This window comes from Panthera tigris, chromosome D1 (genome assembly GCF_018350195.1).
Source record: "Panthera tigris isolate Pti1 chromosome D1, P.tigris_Pti1_mat1.1, whole genome shotgun sequence".
Lineage (NCBI taxonomy): Eukaryota > Metazoa > Chordata > Mammalia > Carnivora > Felidae > Panthera > Panthera tigris.
Window position 1 is genome coordinate 65,450,791 of NC_056669.1, and position 17,666 is coordinate 65,468,456.

The window sequence follows — 17,666 nt, forward strand, 5'->3', positions numbered from 1 at the left end:
GTGCATATGCGCATGCGCGCATGAGCAGGGTAAGAGCGTTTTTTCAGGCAGTACAGAGTAGTGTCACAGCATAGTGATTAAGAGGGTTAGCTCTGAGACTGCAAATCTAAATGTGAAAGACAGAACAATAAAGCTTTTAGTAGGAAACACAGAACATCTTTGTGACTTTGCAACAGCAAAAATATCTTAAACAGAAAATGCAATAAACATAAAGAGAGAAAACTGATAAATTGGATTATATTATAACTAAAAACTTTTGTTCCTCAAAAGCCACCATTAAGAGAATGAAAATGAAACACAGAGATTAGGAGATATTTTCAGAGGCGCCTGGGTGGCTCAGTTGGTTGAGTGTCAGACTCTTGATTTTGGTTCAGGTCATATCTCAGGGTCATGGAATCAAGCAAAGCGTGGAGCCTGCTGGAGATTCTCTCCCCCACCCCAACCCCTACCCCTTCCCCTGCTCTAGCTCTCTCTCACTCTAAAAAAGTAAAAATATTTTTAAAAGGAAATATTTTCAGTACATGTAACTGTGACATGGGACACAAAAGACTCTTATCTAAAACATATAGGGGCCCCTGGGTGGCTCTCTCAGTTGAGCATCTGACTTCGGCCAGAGTCATGTTCTTGCAGTTTGTGAGTTCAAGCCTGACATCAGCTCTCTGCTGTCAGTGCACAGCCTGCTTCAGATCCTCTGTCTCCCTCTCTTTCTGTCTCTCCCCTACTTGTGCATGCACTCTCTCTCAAAAATAAATAAACATTTAAAAAAATAATAAAACATATAAAGAATTGATCCATTAGATCAATAAGAAAAAAAAAAACCACCTGAAAGAAAAATGGCCAAAGACGGATACTTCTAAAAAGAGGGAATACAAATAAATGTCTGATAGGGCACCTGCCTGGTTCAGTCAGTAGAACATAAGACTCTTGATCTCAGGATTGTGAGTTCAAGCCCCACAATGGGCATGAAGCCTACTTTAAAAAAACAAAAAACAAATGTCTGATAAACTTTTGAGAGGTGCTCAGCTTTAATAGTCATCCAGGAAATGCAAATTTAAGTAATGCAATACCACTACACAACCACCAGAATGGCTAAAATAAAAAGGAAGGAAAATACCAAGTATTGATGAGAACAGGGAGCAACTTACTGCACTGCAGGAGAGATTGTAAAGTGGTACAACCACTGTGGAAAACAGTATGGCAGTACATGTACTTACTAAAGCTGAACATATACCTATGACCCAACAATTTCACTCCTAGGTAAACATGCAAAAGAACAAAGGGAATGTTCACAAAAAAGCCACATACAGCAATGTTCATAATATAACACTATTGTAATACTCAAAATCTAGAAACTACCCACAGTGTCATCAACAGTAGAACTGAGAGATAAAGTGTGATACAGGTACATAATGGAAAACTATACAGCAGTAAGAATCTAAAACTACTTACAACAATATGAATGAATCTCTCAAACATAATGTGCAAAAGAATCCAAACACAAAATAGCACAGCTTTGGATTACATTTATATAAATTACAGACAGGCAAAACTAATCAATCCTGTTAGAAGTCACGTTACCCTTGGTAGGTGAAAGAGCAAATACTGACTGACAAGGGCACAGGAAGGATTTTGGGGTACTGGAAACACAGGTATGATCTGTTTGTGAAAATACATCACAGTGTGCACTTTGATATGTACACTTTACTGCATTATATATTGATTTCAATAACATTCTGACAATTTGAGTTTGAATCCCAGTCTTTCCATCTGTTAGCTGAATAGTCTTACGTAAGTTATTTAACCATATTGTGCATCAGTGTCCTCACATATAAAATGGGAATAACAGGGGCGCCTGGGTGGCTCAGTCGGTTAAGCGTCCAACTTCGGCTCAGGTCATGATCTCACAGTAGGTTCGAGCCCTGCATTGGGCTCTGCACTGACAGCTCAGAGCCTGGAGCCTACTTCCGATTCTGTGTCTCCCTCTCTCTCTGCCCCTCCCCCACTCGCACTCTGTCTCTGTCTCTTGAAAATAAATAAATGTTTAAAAAAATTTTTTAATGGGAATAACAGAACTTACCACATGTGGTTGCTAATAGGCCCAAATGAGATAATGTATGTAGTACTATTACCCTATCTCCACTTTGCATCCATGTCAAAATTATATAGAAAGTTAATGGGGCACCTGGGTGGCTCAGTCGGTTAAGCCTCCGACTTCAGCTCAGGTCACGATCTCACGGTCCGTGAGTTCGAGCCCCGCGTCGGGCTCTGGGCTGATGGCTCAGAGCCTGGAGCCTGCTTCCGATTCTGTGTCTCCCTCTCTCTCTGCCCCTCCCCTGTTCATGCTCTGTCTCTCTCTGTCTCAAAAATAAATAAACGTTAAAAAAAAAAAAAGTTAAAAAAAAAAAAAAGTTAAGTGATGCAAGGGTGCCTGGGTGACTCAGTTAAGTGTCCAACTCTTTCTCGATTTCAGCTCAGGTCATGATCTCACAAGTTCATGGGATCTCACAGTTTATGGGATTGAGCATACTGGGCTCAGTGCTGACAGCACAGAACCTGCTTGGGATTCTCTCTCTGTTCCTCTCTCATTCACGCTCTCTCCCCCTCTCTCTCTCTCAAAATAAATACATAAACTTTTTTTTTTTTAAAAAGAGCAATAAGATACTCAAGATCTGTATAAAGTAATACAGTGTAAAATTATTTATAAAAAGTATAAATCACCCAAGTGCCAAATAATCATTAAAAATTCTAGTTTATAGAGTGTATTACGCTAAGCAAAAGAAGTCAGTCAGAGAAAGACAAATACATGATTTCACTCATATATGGAATTTAAGAAACAAAACTGATGAACTGAGGGGGAAAGGTAAGCAAAAATAAGATAAAAAAAGAGGGAGACAAGCCACAAGAGACTCTTAAATACAGAGAACAAACTGAGTGTTGCTGGTCGGGTGTTGGGTGGGGGTAAGGGCTAAATGGGAGATGGCACTAAGGAGGGCACTTGTTGGAATGAGCACTGGGTGTTATGTGTAAATGACAAATTACTAAATTATATTCCCGAAATCATTATTATACTATTTTAACTAACTTGGATTTAAATTAAAAACAAATTCTACAGTTCACCCATACTTTGGAATTAAATAACATTTAAAATCGTATATATGAAGAATATTTAATGGCATGAGAATATTTTTATTTTTTTATTTTTATTTAAAAAAAAAATTTTTTTTAACGTTTATTTATTTTTGAGACAGAGAGAGACAGAGTGTGAACAGGGGAGGGGCAGAGAGAGAGGGAGACACAGAATCTGAAACAGGCTCCAGGCTCTGAGCTGTCAGCACAGAGCCTGACGCGGAGCTCGAACTCACAGACCGTGAGATCATGACCTGAGCCGAAGTCGGACGCTTAACCGACTGAGCCACCCAGGTGCCCCGAGAACATTTTTAATTAAGACATTTTTAATCACCATGGGAAAATTATGGACATATAATTCAAAAGGCAGTATATACACAATTGCACTTCTCTTACGACCCCAATTTATAAATACATACTAGTGTACATATATATTTTTCACTGCAAGCATTTTTCAAGTTTTGATTTATTTCCTGACAAAATATTCCTAATACACAGTTTCCACAAATGAATGAAAAAAGATAATCAACACAATGGAAATATGAACAAAAGACCTGAACAGGTAATTCCTAGAATATACAAAGGTACATGAAATATATGAAAAGATGCTCAGCCTCACAAATAATTACATTCAGATTAAAACAAGATATTTTCCTCCTAGCAGAATGGAAACATTTTAGAAAAACCAGAACATTTTATTACAGATGTAGAGAAACTGGAATCTTAAAAAGTGGCGGTGAGAGATCGCGAGTGGGGAAAGGGCAGAGAGGAGACAGAGAATCCCAAGCAGGCTCCACTCACTGTAAGCACAGAGCCCGATGTGGGGCTGGATCTAACTGTGAGATCATGATCTGAGCCGAAACCAAGTGTCAGATCCTTAACTGACTCCTGGTGAGCCCTGCTTCTCTCTCTCTCTCTCTCTCTCTCTCTCTCTCTCTCTCTCTCTCCCTCTGCCCCTCGTAGGGTTCTCTTTCTCTCTGCCCCTTGCTCACTTGCGCCCTCTCTCTCAAAAATAATTAATTAATTAAATTTGAAATATTCCATAGATTTATATATTGATGTAGGAAATTCCCCAACGCAGGGCTTGAACTCACAACCCAGAGATCAAGGTCTGAGCTGAGATCAAGAGTCAGAGGCTTAACCAACTGAACCACCCAGATGTTCCTGACATGGGATATTTTAAGATGTTATTTATAAATACATTACATGTTATAATTTGAAATAAATACCCTTTTTACTTCAGTTTGTCTGAATGAATTTCTGCTCTTTAGAATTAACTCTTCACTGGGATCAATAAAATTTCAAGAGAATACTTCATATTGAGAAATAACTCATGACAACATTAATTGAAAAAAATCAAAACACAAAATTTTACATTTCACTTTATCACAATATGTAAAAGTATATATACATACACCCACACATAGTAAAAACTAGAAAGAATTGATCTGGGTGATGGTTATACACATGCATACACATATAAAAATATATCAAGCTATATACTTAGGATCTGTGTTTAAGTTATACTGCAATAAAAATGTTTAAAACTAGAAGGAACTACATAAAGACATCAAAATACTAACAGCTTAAATCTGGATAGAAGAATTATGAGTCACTTATTTCTATACCTTTCTAAAATTTTTAAATTCCCTATAAGAAATATGTATTTTAAACTCAGTTTTATTTTTAGATAGACAAAAATACCATGATCTTCAAACATGTTTTTTCTAACCCTCAGATTCTATAATTTATGTACAGGTCCACAAGTGTTTTTGCACAAATGAATAAATCAGAGACCATGTTTTTTTTCGGGGTCACACCAGAGCTAAGCCCTCGGTAGTAAATTTTGCAAGATATAAACGACAAAGCTAGAGAACAGAACTTGTTCACTCTCCAGAGCCCCAAGGACACACCACAATCTGCTTCTCTCTTAAGGAACTGACCTTTTCTGCAGTTAAGTGGTTTACATTCCTGACTCCTCAGAAGACTATTAGCTCAAAGACAGCAATTGTATCTCACAGCTATGCAAACAAGTGTCCCATCACTAAGTTGGTCTTTCAGTAAGAGAAAGGTTTGTGGTAGCGGACTTTGGAGACAGGGAAAAAACAGGCTTCCAATTCTTGCTATATAATTCTTGCACATTATTTAAATTCTCTGCACTTTACGTCCCAAATCTATAAAATGGGGATAATGCCCTCTCACACCTGGCATTGAAGTGTACTCAATAAACAATAGATACTTATTAATTTAATTATCATCTATTATAACAAGGATGAAATGCTACTCTAACCTCACTTTCTTCCTGTGTTCCCTATGACCTACAGTGTCCTTGTCAGTGGGATGGCAGGCTAAGACTAGCACAAACGTAGATAGAATAAAGCTAACTGGTCCTTATGGAAACTGACTCAATGACCTTGGCCTCATTAAATGCACCACACTCATAACCAACTGAGCTAAGCAGCCCACAGAACTGGATCAGCAGACCAACAATCCTTCACAAAACACTAAATACCTTCCTAAAAGATAAAACCTAAGTGCTTAAATACTACTTTCCACACAATAGAAATGCTGGGGAAAGAATGTGTTTCATATAGATGTTGTGAAAAAATTGGGCTAGGAGGGGCACCTGGGTGGCTGTTATTTAAGTGTCTGATTTCGGCTCAGGTCACGATCTTATGATTCCTGGGTTCGAGCCCCACACGGGGCTCTGTACTGACAGTTTGGAGCCTGCTTGGGGTTCTCTCTCTCTCCCTCTCTCTCTCTCTGCCCCTCTCCCACTCATGCTTTTTTCTCTCTCTCAAAATAAATAAGTAAACTTTAAAAAAATGGCCTAGGAGAAGAATATTAAACAACTCTAACAATGAAGGGATTAAATACTATTTGGACATATAGAACTTCAGAGTTAGCAAATTTAATGGATGTCAGTTTAGCAGTTGATATTTCTAGATATTTGTTTTGGTTTTCCCCAACAAGAGATTGTGATCCTAAGTCAAAAGAACTGGTTAAACAAATTAAAACCAGATTCATTTAAAAAAAAAAAAAAATCATGTTCATCTTAACTATTATAAAATTTAGCTTAAAAAAATTTTTTTAATGTTTATTTATTTTTTGAGGGAGAGACAGTGCAAGCAGAGGAAGGGCAGAGAGAGAGGAAGACACAGAACCAAAAGCAAGTTCCAGGCTCTAAGCTGTCAACGAAGACTCACATGGGGCTCAAACCACGAACCATGAGATCATGACCTAAGCTGAAGTCAGACACTTAACCAACTGAGCCACCCAAGTGCCCCTAAAATTCAGCTTTATAAATTAAAATTTATAAAACAATGGGAATGCAGTACAAAATGTCTCTTCCATCACCATCTTACTGCTACACCTGACTTTGGCCCTGGACTTTTTGAGTATGGGAAAACAATCAATACTATTCCTCTCTTCTACTGACCTCCACATTTCTTCACTTACTCAGCACTTAGAAAAGTTGTGGAAGCTTGGCTTGAATGCTAAAAGTTAAGTCCTATGCTTTATGTCAGGAAAAAAATGGAGAGGCGGCACCTGGTGGTTCAGTCAGCTAAGCATCTGACTTCTACTCAGGTCACAATCTCACGGTTTGTGGGTTCGAGCCCAGCATCAGGCTCTGTGCTGACAGCTCAGAGCCTGAAGCCTGCTTCAGATTCTGTGTCTCCCTCTCTCTCTGCCCCTTCCCTGCTCATGATCACTCTCTCGCTCTCAAAAATCAATAAACATTAAAAAAAAATCTGAATAGGCAGCCTCTATCATTTCATAATTAATAGAGCAAATCTTTTATCAAGCAACTATTATGTATAAGCACTGTCTTCTAAGAAATTTGTCTAGCTGACTCTCAGACAAAAGGAATTTGTAACATAGTTCTGTAATATTTTGTTTTGTTTGTTTATTTGTTTTGTTTATTTTATTTTTTTAAATTTCTATTTATTTATTTTGAGAGACAGAACACAAGCAGGGGAAGGACAGAGAGAGAGGAAGAATCCCAAGCAGGATCCACACCATCAGTGCAGAGTCTGACATGGGGCTTGAACTCACAAACTATAAGATCATGACCTGAGCCAAAAGCAAAAGTCTGACGCTTAACCAATTGAGCCACCCCAGTGCCCCAATATAACATTGCTCTGTAATGTTTTAATTTTTATAATGACCTATAGTTTTTAGAATCAGCAAAAAAAAATATGAAGAAATTATTTAATGGTCATTGCCAAATGAAGACTTTGGGAAAAACAAGAAGAGACACCTAACTCACCTAAAATAAAATCTCTAGTTTCCTTCAACAATCTAACAATAATATCTATCTTCACAACTAGGCTAAAACAGGGTTGGGGGGCCATTATTTTAAAAGTACAAAAGCAAAAAGAGGAAAAGGGCATCAGAGACAACACAATGGGGAAAAGAACCAAATCCTTTGACATTCCTGGAAAGTAATTCTAAAGTATGATAATAAAAATGCATGTAATTTGTTATAAATTGGTTTTATTCACTTATGTTATAAATCATGGCTTATGATTATTATTTCTAAATCATCTCCTCATCTCTTCCTGCCTTTAAGAATTCTGAAACTTTCTTTGTTGTATCCCATCATACTCTTTCATTATACAGAATATGATAAACCGGGGCATGTAGGTGGCTCAGTTGGTTAAGTGTCCAACTCTTGGTTTTAGCTCAGGTCATGATCTCACGGTTCATGGGTTTGAGCCCCGCATCGGGCTATGCCCTGGCAGCACGGAGCCTGCTTGGGATTCTCTCTCTCCCTCTCTCTCTGCCCCTCCTCCACCCATGCTGTGTCTGTTTCTCTCAAAATAAATAAACTTAAAAAAAAAGCAGGGTGGGGGGCACTTGGGTGGCTCAGTCAGTTAAACATCAGACTTTGGCTTAGGTCATGATCTCACAGTTCATGGGTTCGAGCCCGGCATCAGGCTCTGTGCTGACAGCTCAGAGCCTGGAGCCTGCTTCAGATTCTGTGTCTCCCTCTCTCTGCCTTTCCCATGCTCTCACTCTCTCTCTCAAAAACAAAATAAACAATATAAATAAATAAAGAATGAATGAATGAATGAATGAATGTGGTAAACCAAAAGTCACAGCCAGCACACAAACTACAACCACAAAATATACAAACTGCAGCCTCTACTGAGGGATTTCTGTGGCTAACAGATGCAAACCCTTTTTTTTTCTTTTCAAAGAAAAGAAACCTCAGACAAAGAAGCATTAAACATCCTGAAATAGCCACACGAAAAAAGGGAGCTTCTTAGAAATAAAGCCTTGGTAACTACTTGATCTATGAAAAACATTTTCAGAACTGATTAAGAGTGGGATAGACTTGAAAAAATATATATATAACAACCAGCCTTAACTACAATTCAGAAAATGAGTGACCTGATTCTTCTTCTGACAGAGCTCCTCTACTGCAGTGTGGGCTGGGGACTGAATTAAAGAGGCCAAATCATATAAAACTCTTGCTATTCAATGATTAAGCCATTGCTTCAGTTTTCCCAAATCTATGACTCAAAACAATAATCTCATCAATGGTGTGACAGGAGACAGAAGACCTGGATTCTAATAGTTCTTTCCAACTTGTTGGGTAACAATGGACCAAAATTTTTTTTTCGAGTGGCGCTGAAAAAATTAAAAAACTACTTAAAAGTACACTGCAAAACTATGAAGTCACTTGCAAATATTAATCATTACCATCTGCCACAAGTGGTGGCTAGACTATCTCTGATTTCTAGCTCTGACTTTTTAAATTCTATGACCAGTATTAATGAATGCATGCTCATTTTTTAGTGTGTTGTGCCAACAAGAAATAGTTTAGAAGTCAAGGAATCCCACACTCACAGAGGAATGAAGCTTAACAAGAGGAACCTCCAAAGACCTTCTCCCTATTGAGGCCTCTCAGCACTCCATGAAACTCTATTTTAGACTAACTCAGCTAGCGGTCCCTGGTGGCTCAGTTGGTTAAGCATCCAACTCTTGGTTTTGGCTCAGGTCAAAATGTCAGTTCATGAACTCAAGCCCTATATCAGGCTCTGCACTGGTGGTGTGGAACCTGCTTGGGATTCTCTCCCTCTCCTTCTCCCTCTCCCCCTCCCCTGCTTGCTCTATCTCTCTCAAAATAAATAAATAAACTTAAAAAAAAAAAAAAATAGACTAACCCAGTTAGTTCAGCCCATACAGTAGATAACAAACAGATGGCCTAGCAAAAGTCTGACCCGACTTACCCATCACACTAAATGAACAAAAAAATATTACTAACCTGGCTCTCTTTAATAGGAAACTATGACAGATTCCATGGATCACCATCAAGCAAATATCTTAAGTATAATATCTGAGAAACCTGATAATCTAAACTATACCTATACCTGTTTCCATCTTACTTCATGGAGTCATATCTGAACCTCTGGGAGCATACTGAAAATGGCTTGAATGCTGGCATATGCTCTCATTTTCTACCATAATAAGACTCTGTCACTCCTAAATTTACAGTTCAGGACTCCATATACTCCAAACTAAAATCAGTCATCACAGAACATCTGGAACACAGACATATGTCCAATATCTGCCTCACTTAGTAACTTTTGAGAACTAGGGGCACCTGGGTGGCTCAGTCAGTTGAGCATCCAACTTCAGCTGAGGTCATGATCTCACAGTTCGTGGGTTTGAGCCCAAGTCAGTCTCTGTGCTGACAACTGGGAGCCTGGAGCCTGCTGCACATTCTGTGTCTCCCTCTCTCTCTGTCCCTTCCCCACTCATGCTGTCTCTCTCTCAAAAATAAACAAACATTAAAAAAATTTTTTTAGTTAACTTTTGAGAACTCAGCTTAAAATCTAACAATAAAAGCCTATGTGTAAGCACTAAATTCCCTAAGAAGTTACCAGCTTCTAAAAAGTAAGTCTTTCACTCTTTTGCTGGATCCTATGCCATATCCAGCAGGTTCCCTCATGTGTACCTAGGTTTCTGAGAGACTTGTAAGACCTCTTGACAGTAATTCATATCCAGGGATAGCAACAGGGAATTAAGGAGCCAAGTCCAAGAATTCCGTCTGCCAGAGTCAGCCAGAAAACAAGCTTACAAAAGACATAAAACTGGAAATGGGTGTTGCCAAAGGACGCCTTAGGCAAAGAAAACTATTTCTAATCTAGGAAGGAAGAAAGGACCAAGCAGAGTCTAAGAGAATTTGGTTTAAGCACCAAACACTGTGACTCAGGATTTCCTTCTGAGAAGAGTAAGGCTCTAGTGCCATTCAAGCAAAATCCACTTACTTTCAGTGTGATCCTCCACACCTGAGGGAGTGCAAAGTGAGGTTCTGTTTAAAAATATACAGTCTTGGGGCACCTGGGTGGCTCAGTCGGTTGAGCCTCCGACTTTGGCTCAGGTCATGATCTCGCGGTTTGTTGAGTTCGAGCCCCGCGTCGGGCTCTGTGCTGACAGCTCGGAGCCTGGAGCCTGTTTCAGATTCTGTGTCTCCCTCTCTCTCTGACCCTCCCTGCTCATGCTCTGTCTCTCTCTCTCTGTCAAAGATAAATAAACATTTAAAAAAATTAAAAGAAAAATATACAGTCTCTACAACTAAATTTAGCATGTAATTTTAAACTGCCTTGGACTGCTCTGCTTTCTGTGTTGGCCTCTTCTCTTCACCTCTCCTTTATTCTACTTTAAAAAAGGAAATACATGACTAACTTAGGAAATCTCTTGTTATAGCAACCTTGACCTCTGTAAGTTATCAAAGATGCCTAAGGTAAGCTATCAGGATTTGAGTTTTGCTTCAGTTAGGAGTCTGGGATTCAGAGCAGAGAACCCTTTATACAATGACCATAAGAGAATCTGCACAGAATTGACAGACTGGTAGAGGAAAATAAAAATAAAATAAAAATTAGTTTGAGACACCTGGGTGGCTCAATCGGTTAGGCTTCTGACTTCGGCTCAGGTTATGATCTCATGGTTCGTGAGTCCCACAATGGGCTCTGTGCTGACAGCTCAGAGCCTAGAACCTGCTTTGGATTCTATGTCTCCCTCTCTTTCTGCCTCTCCCCTGCTCACGCTCTGTCTCTCTTTCCTTCAAAAATAAATAAACCTTAAAAAAAAAAACTCGGGGCTGCCTGGGTGGCTCAGTCGGTTGAGCATCTGACTTCGGCTCAGGTCATGATCTCACAGCTCGAGAGTTCAAGCCCGTGTCGGGCTCTGTGCTGTCAGCTCAGAGCCTGGAGCCTGCTTCAGATTCTGTGTCTCCCTCTCTGTCTGCTCCTGACCCACTCATATTCTGTCTCTGTCTCTCTCAAAAATAAACATTAAAAATAAATAAATAAATAAATAAATAAATACCTCTGGATGGTTTTTAAATAAATAAATAAATAAATAAATAAATAAAAATTAAAAAAATAAAAAATAAATAACTCGTATTGGCTCTCTGTTTGAACCTGGCTCATCAAACTTTTTACAGCCACTTCATCTCTGGAAAGAAATAGCCTTTTTTTTTTTTTTTTTAATATAAGATATCCTTCTTAGCCAGCATGCATATGTAAATCAAAACTACAATGAGGTATCTTCACACCCACCAGGATGCCCATAATCAACAATGAGGTATCTTCACACCCACCAGGATGCCCATAATCAAAAATAAAGATAATAAGTGTTGGTGAAGACATGGAGAAAGTAGAATCTTCATACACTGCTAGTGGGAATGTAAACTGGTATAGTTGGTCTGGAAAACAGTCTGGCAATTTCTCAAAAGGTTAAACAGATGCCGTATGACCCAACAATTCCACTCACAGGTATATACCCAAGAGAAATGCAAATATATGTCCACACAAAAACAAGTACACAAATGTGGGGCACTTGGATGGCTTAGTTGGTAGAGCATATAACTCTTGATCTCAGAGTTGTGAGTTCAAGCCCCACACTGGGTGTGGGCCCTACTGAAATTAATTAATTAAAAAAAAATTTATACAAATGTTCACAGCATTATTCATAGTGATCAAAAACTATAAACAACTCAAATGCCCATCAACTGATGGATAAATAAAACATGGTATATTCATACAGCAGGATATTATTCAGCCATAAAAAGAAATAACATACCAATACATGCTACAACATGGATTAACCTTAAAAATGTACTAAATGAAAAAAGCCAGTCACAGAAGACCATATATGACTTCATTTATATGAAATGCCCAGAACAGGCAAATCTATAGATACCAAAAGTAGATTAGTGGTTGGCTAGGACTGAGAGAGAGTTGGAAGGAAATGGGGAGTGACTGTTAATGGGTATGGGCCTTGGGTGGGGAGGAGCACCAGTGATAAATAACTGACTACACTCATGATTGAGCAACTCTGTGAATATACTAAAAAATTACTCAATTATATATATATATATATTTTTTTAAGTTTAAGTAATCTCTACATCCAACATGAAGCTCAAACTCCCGACCCAGAGATGAAGAGCTGCATGCACTTCCAACTGAGCCAGCCAGGGATCCCTCAGTTGTACACTTTAAATAAGTGAATTATGTGGTAGATGAATTATATCTCAATGAAGTTGTTTATATATATGTTAAGGAGAGAGAACATACGCATACAAGTGATAAAACAAAACAAATGGAGCAAAATGTTAATCAGTGAATCTGGAAAAAGGATATGTTGAAGATCTTTCTACTATTCATGTGAATGTTCAGTGTGAAATTATATGAAAAGAAAAAGCTAAAAAAAATAAGATATCTCTCATGAGAATCACACACAGTATTCTTTCTTAACATAAAACAGAAACCAGGGCACCTGGGTGGCTCAGTCGGTTGAGCGTCTGACTTCAGCTCAGGTCATGATCTCGTGGTCTGTGAGTTCGAGCCCTACATCGGGCTCTGTGCTGACAGCTCAGAGCCTGGAGCCTGCTTCGGATTCTGTGTCTCCCTCTCTCTCTGCCCCTACCCCACTCATGCTCTGTCTCTCTCTCTCTCTCTGTCAAAAATAAATAAACATTAAAAAAAAAAAATGAAACAGAAACCTGTACTAGAAAAACTGACATAATGTCTGCTCCTGCCCCTGCCAAACAAATATTTTACTTGTCTTTTTATTTGTCCCCTCTACTCAATGGATTGCTTCAAAGCATCACTCAAGTAGCAGAAAAGAAGAATGAAATGTGGCAAGGGAGAAAAATATTCTTTCTCAGGTCCTCAGTTTCTTCATCTGTAAAATCATAAGGTTATATAATCTCTTGAAGAGTGCTTCCATGTTTGACATGCCATGATTCTTAATGTTCTAAATTCATTGCTCAATATGGTTAAGGAGGAGTATGATCTCACCAGGCCTCTGACCTTCCTAGTCAGTAAACATTTTTTCCTCTCTTCAAACGGTGACATTAAGAGATGATTTCAGTGTATTCTCAGTGTTCTAAATAGGCTCATACAGGATACTGGCCAGTCTCATTTCTATATTCCCAAGCCCTTCTCCTCAATTCTTGGCAGGATACTGGCCAGTCTCATTTCTATATTCCCAAGCCCTTCTCAATTCTTGGCAAAGTCCTTTGCTCAGAGCCTGGGACAACTGGAGTAGTGGATGCAAGAACCAAGAAAACTTACATCTCAACGCTGGGCACAGGTAGTTCAGAGGAACTTAAAAAAGGTAAAAAACAGGTCGCAAGTATTCTGGAATCTTAATTCTCACTCAGAAACAGGGAAAGTAAACTCAGGAATCCTATCTCATGGTAAGCCTTCTCCTGCAGTCAGTGGTGGTGACCATAAGAAGAAAAGGGAGAAACAAAGATGCCCAGGACACCCATCCATCAAAGGATAAGAGTGGGAATGGACTCTACTGCCATCTGCCTCCCCACTTAGGCTGGGCCAACAGTAATGAAAACGTAGATTGAAAGCAATTCTTACAGATTTGCTTATCTATCCGACAAGCTCAAAAAGCCAACAAGCAGATACTATTTCCTAAAGTTGGCTAGACTTAGGATTCATTCATTGATTACCTTCCTCTCTTCACAACCCAAAATACTTCCTCAACTAACCAGAAAGAAAACAATTTTCTTACCTTCCTCAGTTCCCTGCACAACAAGTAACTAAATGACTTGCCTAAATACTTAAATCTGCAAAAAAGGGGAAGAGGTGACAGGGAGAGACTCCTATAAAATCCAATGATTTGAGTTTATATTCAACACAGCAAGCTCTATGGTTATTGTTGCAACCAGAGATTGAATCTAAGCTCTCTGCTTATGGTTGCAACCAGAGAATGAATCTTAATCCTTCTCCACAAAACTAAGGAACACTGAATGTCTTTGATTTGCTTGTTCAGGATTCACTTTTTTAAAAGCATAGAAGCTATGTGAGGTATAGAACTTAATTTGCCTGGAGAGAATATAGACTCCTCATACCTCCCTAAAGAACCTGGGTACAGTTCACAATTTACTATAGTTTCACTTACTATGACATCATCAGTTTGGGAGCTATAAGGTTCGCTAAGGAGAGAAAATACACCCTGGAGAGTCTCAATACTGACCTGCATAGAGCTATTTGTATTCTGTTTTATTTTATTCAGATTCCCTCTGGGTAGTCCAGATTCCCCTACCAACTCACCAGAAATGAAATGAAGGAAAAAAGAAATCCTTCAATCAGTGCCTATTCGAACAAAGGCCACCTACTGAATAAATGGTCTTGGCATTCCACTACTGCAACCACATTTAAAAAGACAAAAAAAATACCCTTCCTTCACACATTTTATACAATTGATTGCCTTTTCTTTATTCTCCCAAGCTTTCACAGGGACATAATTTTAGCTTGCTGAAAAAACAGATAATTAACAGATATTCGCTAAAAGAAAAGTAACGTTTTTGAGGGTCTACTTGATGAGATGCTTTTTATTTACTTTACCTGTTTTATACATGAAGATGCCAGCAGTTACCTAAATTGCCGCTAGTCACCAAGATAGCCAATGTATTGCAGAGGGGGAATGATTAACCGCAAAATCCATGCTCTAACAAATCACTTCCCGGCTTCATTCTTATGCTTTATCATTTGCAAACCATTCTCTTTATTTTCTAAAATCAAGTTTCTATATAATTTAATAGACACTAAAAAGCACAGTATAAAAATAACACTTGTTTATTCCACCACTTTAAAGTTTCTTTCACTGGAGACAACTTTGTTATTTTTATTCTTTCTCAACATGTTTGCGTTTTCTAAAGACCCAGCCAGGCAGAGATGCAGCTTAGTGTAAGGAGCACTGAACCAAAAGTCAGCCAATTAAGTAACAGGATGTAGGCTCTACTGTCCTTCCTGGGGCTCATTTTCCTCTCTGAGGTCCCTCCCCACCCCAACATCATGAACTGAATTCCAACAACTACATCATAAAGTCAAAAATTTAATAAATACGAAACAGAGATGAAAAATTAGCATCTTTATTATAAGAATTTAAAGACTTAAAAGAGTGAACTTGAAACACTAAAGCAACCCCAACAAAAGGCCTAGTATTAACGGCATTACTGCTTCATGATATTCTTTTCCATCTGCTATAAATTTGAGAAAATAATATTTGTTTTGACCTTGATAAAAGTCATCAATTTATCATGTTTTTTAAAAGATGATCTATTTTTGTCACTTGAAGTATGCACCTATTTTTTTTTTTTTTTTTCATAAGAAACATAGAAATTTTTCTGGTGACAAAAATAAACAAACGGGTGCCTGGGTGGCTCAGTCAGTTGAGCCTCCAACGTTGGCTCAGGTCATGATCTCACTGTTGGTGAGTTCGAGCCCCTCATCAGGCTCTGTGCTCACAGCTCAGAACCTGGAGCCTGCTTCAGACTCTGTGTCTTCCTCTCTCTCTCTGCCCCTCCCCCGCTCGTGTTCTGTCTCTCTCAAAAATAAATAACATAAAAAAATTTTTTTAATTAAAAAAAATTAAAAAATAAACCAACAACCCTGTCCCATTATCTCTGAAACAAAGTAAAATTAGTCAACAGCATAATCTCAGGAAATTTAAGTGAATACATCATGACAGAGCACTGGAAAGGGGGTATCCCCTCTCAAGTCAGGATGACAACAACAAACCTCCACTCACATGACACCTACAAACTGGACACTCCAGACAAAAACTTTTTCAAAACTGTTGCAATTCAAAGGCGCCAATGACAGTGCAGTGGAATTCATGGGGATTTTACAATTATGACATTCTTCTGCAATTCTTACCAAATCTGATCTGGGCCCCATCTTCGCTCCCCTACCACTTCCTCTTTGAAAGATGACTTGAGAAGCCTAACGACCCAACCCAGACTCTCCCACTAGGTTGCTGCGCTTTTATTCACAAATGACACTGATCTCATAAAAGGCCACCAATTACTTTTCATAAAAAGAGGCACAGCCTCGGGGTACAGGACCTTCTAGAACTAAGAGAGTTCTTACCCTTCTTCGTGTGGCTCAACTTCACTTCATGGCTCAACTTTACTTCATGTCCTATCAAACAGCGGGCCCATCCCAGGGCTGGTTTTGAGGAACTGGCTTCTTGGGAAGGGGCCAGAAAAACTCACCAAGTTTCTGTTTTGCTCTCCTTGGTTTTTTTAAAAGTCTGGGTAGAACTTACTTGCACTAATCGTGAAATACCTTCTTCCCTCACCTAACGGGTGTTCGAGAACAAGCTTACCTTTATCTTGTACTAAGTCACTCTACCTTCACCAGACAGATCACACAACGCTTCCCTCTCCTCCTCGTCCCCTACTACAGGACAACGCGCAGAGAAGCAGAGGGGCCGTTCGGACACCTCGCGGCTCAAAGCCTCTAACCTCGCTTCCCCACCTCCAGCCCGATGCCCCCTTCCTCCGCGCCAGCCGTGGGTCCTGCGGACCGGCCCTCGCCCAGATCCCGGGACAAAGCGGGGAGGTTTCCTCGAGGGTCCCGGGCCGCAGTGGGCGCAGGGAGGCAGCACGGGGCTCCGCGCGCACTCACCCGACAGCTCGTCCGGCTCCAGCCCGGTCTCGGTGTCCAGCCCGCAGATGACAAAGTAGTCGGCGAAACGACTGGGCGCCGAGCCCCCTCCGCCGCCGCCGCCGCCGCCGCCGCCGCTCATGGCGCCGGGGCCGAGCCGGGCCGGGCCGTGCGGAGTGCGGAGCCCCCGCACCAGGGCGCCCGCCCGTCCGCCCTCAGGCTGCCCCTCCCGCCGCCGCCGCTACCGCGGCTCGGGCCGCCGCCCCCGGCCCTGGCCCGGTCCCCGCGGCCGCCGCGGCTGCCGTGACGGGTCAGGGGGGCACCGGGCCGCCCCGCGCCGCATCCTGGACGCCTTCCTCTCTGCGCCGCCGCCGCTGCCGCCCGCCGAGAGCGCCGCGACCCGAGCGAGCTTGGAGAAGGGCGGAAAGCGCTGAGGAGAGAGCCCCCACCGCGACCCCCTCCCGCCGCGCCTGCGCAGGCGCCGTCGGGGAGGGGGGCGGGAGCCTGGCGGAAAGGATGACGTGATGCTCTTCGGGCCCGGAGGGCGGCAGCTTCCCAGGCGGCAGCCGCAGCGCCGCCGGCCACTGCCGGGTCGCCGGCAACCGCTACCTT

The 17,666-nt window shown here is 40.6% G+C and overlaps 1 protein-coding gene across 2 annotated transcripts in view; it reads right to left on the minus strand.

Moving 5' to 3' along the window:
- DENND5A (DENN domain containing 5A) overlaps window positions 1-17,290 on the minus strand; it is a 118,547-nt gene extending 101,257 nt beyond the window's left edge. For both annotated transcript variants that reach the window (XM_042957781.1, XM_042957782.1), the window contains exon 1: window positions 17,076-17,290. In XM_042957781.1, coding sequence (XP_042813715.1) covers window positions 17,076-17,196 — 121 coding nt within the window. In that variant the 5' untranslated portion in view covers window positions 17,197-17,290. The remainder of the gene's footprint in view (window positions 1-17,075) is intronic.
- Between the last annotated feature and the right edge of the window lie 376 nt (window positions 17,291-17,666).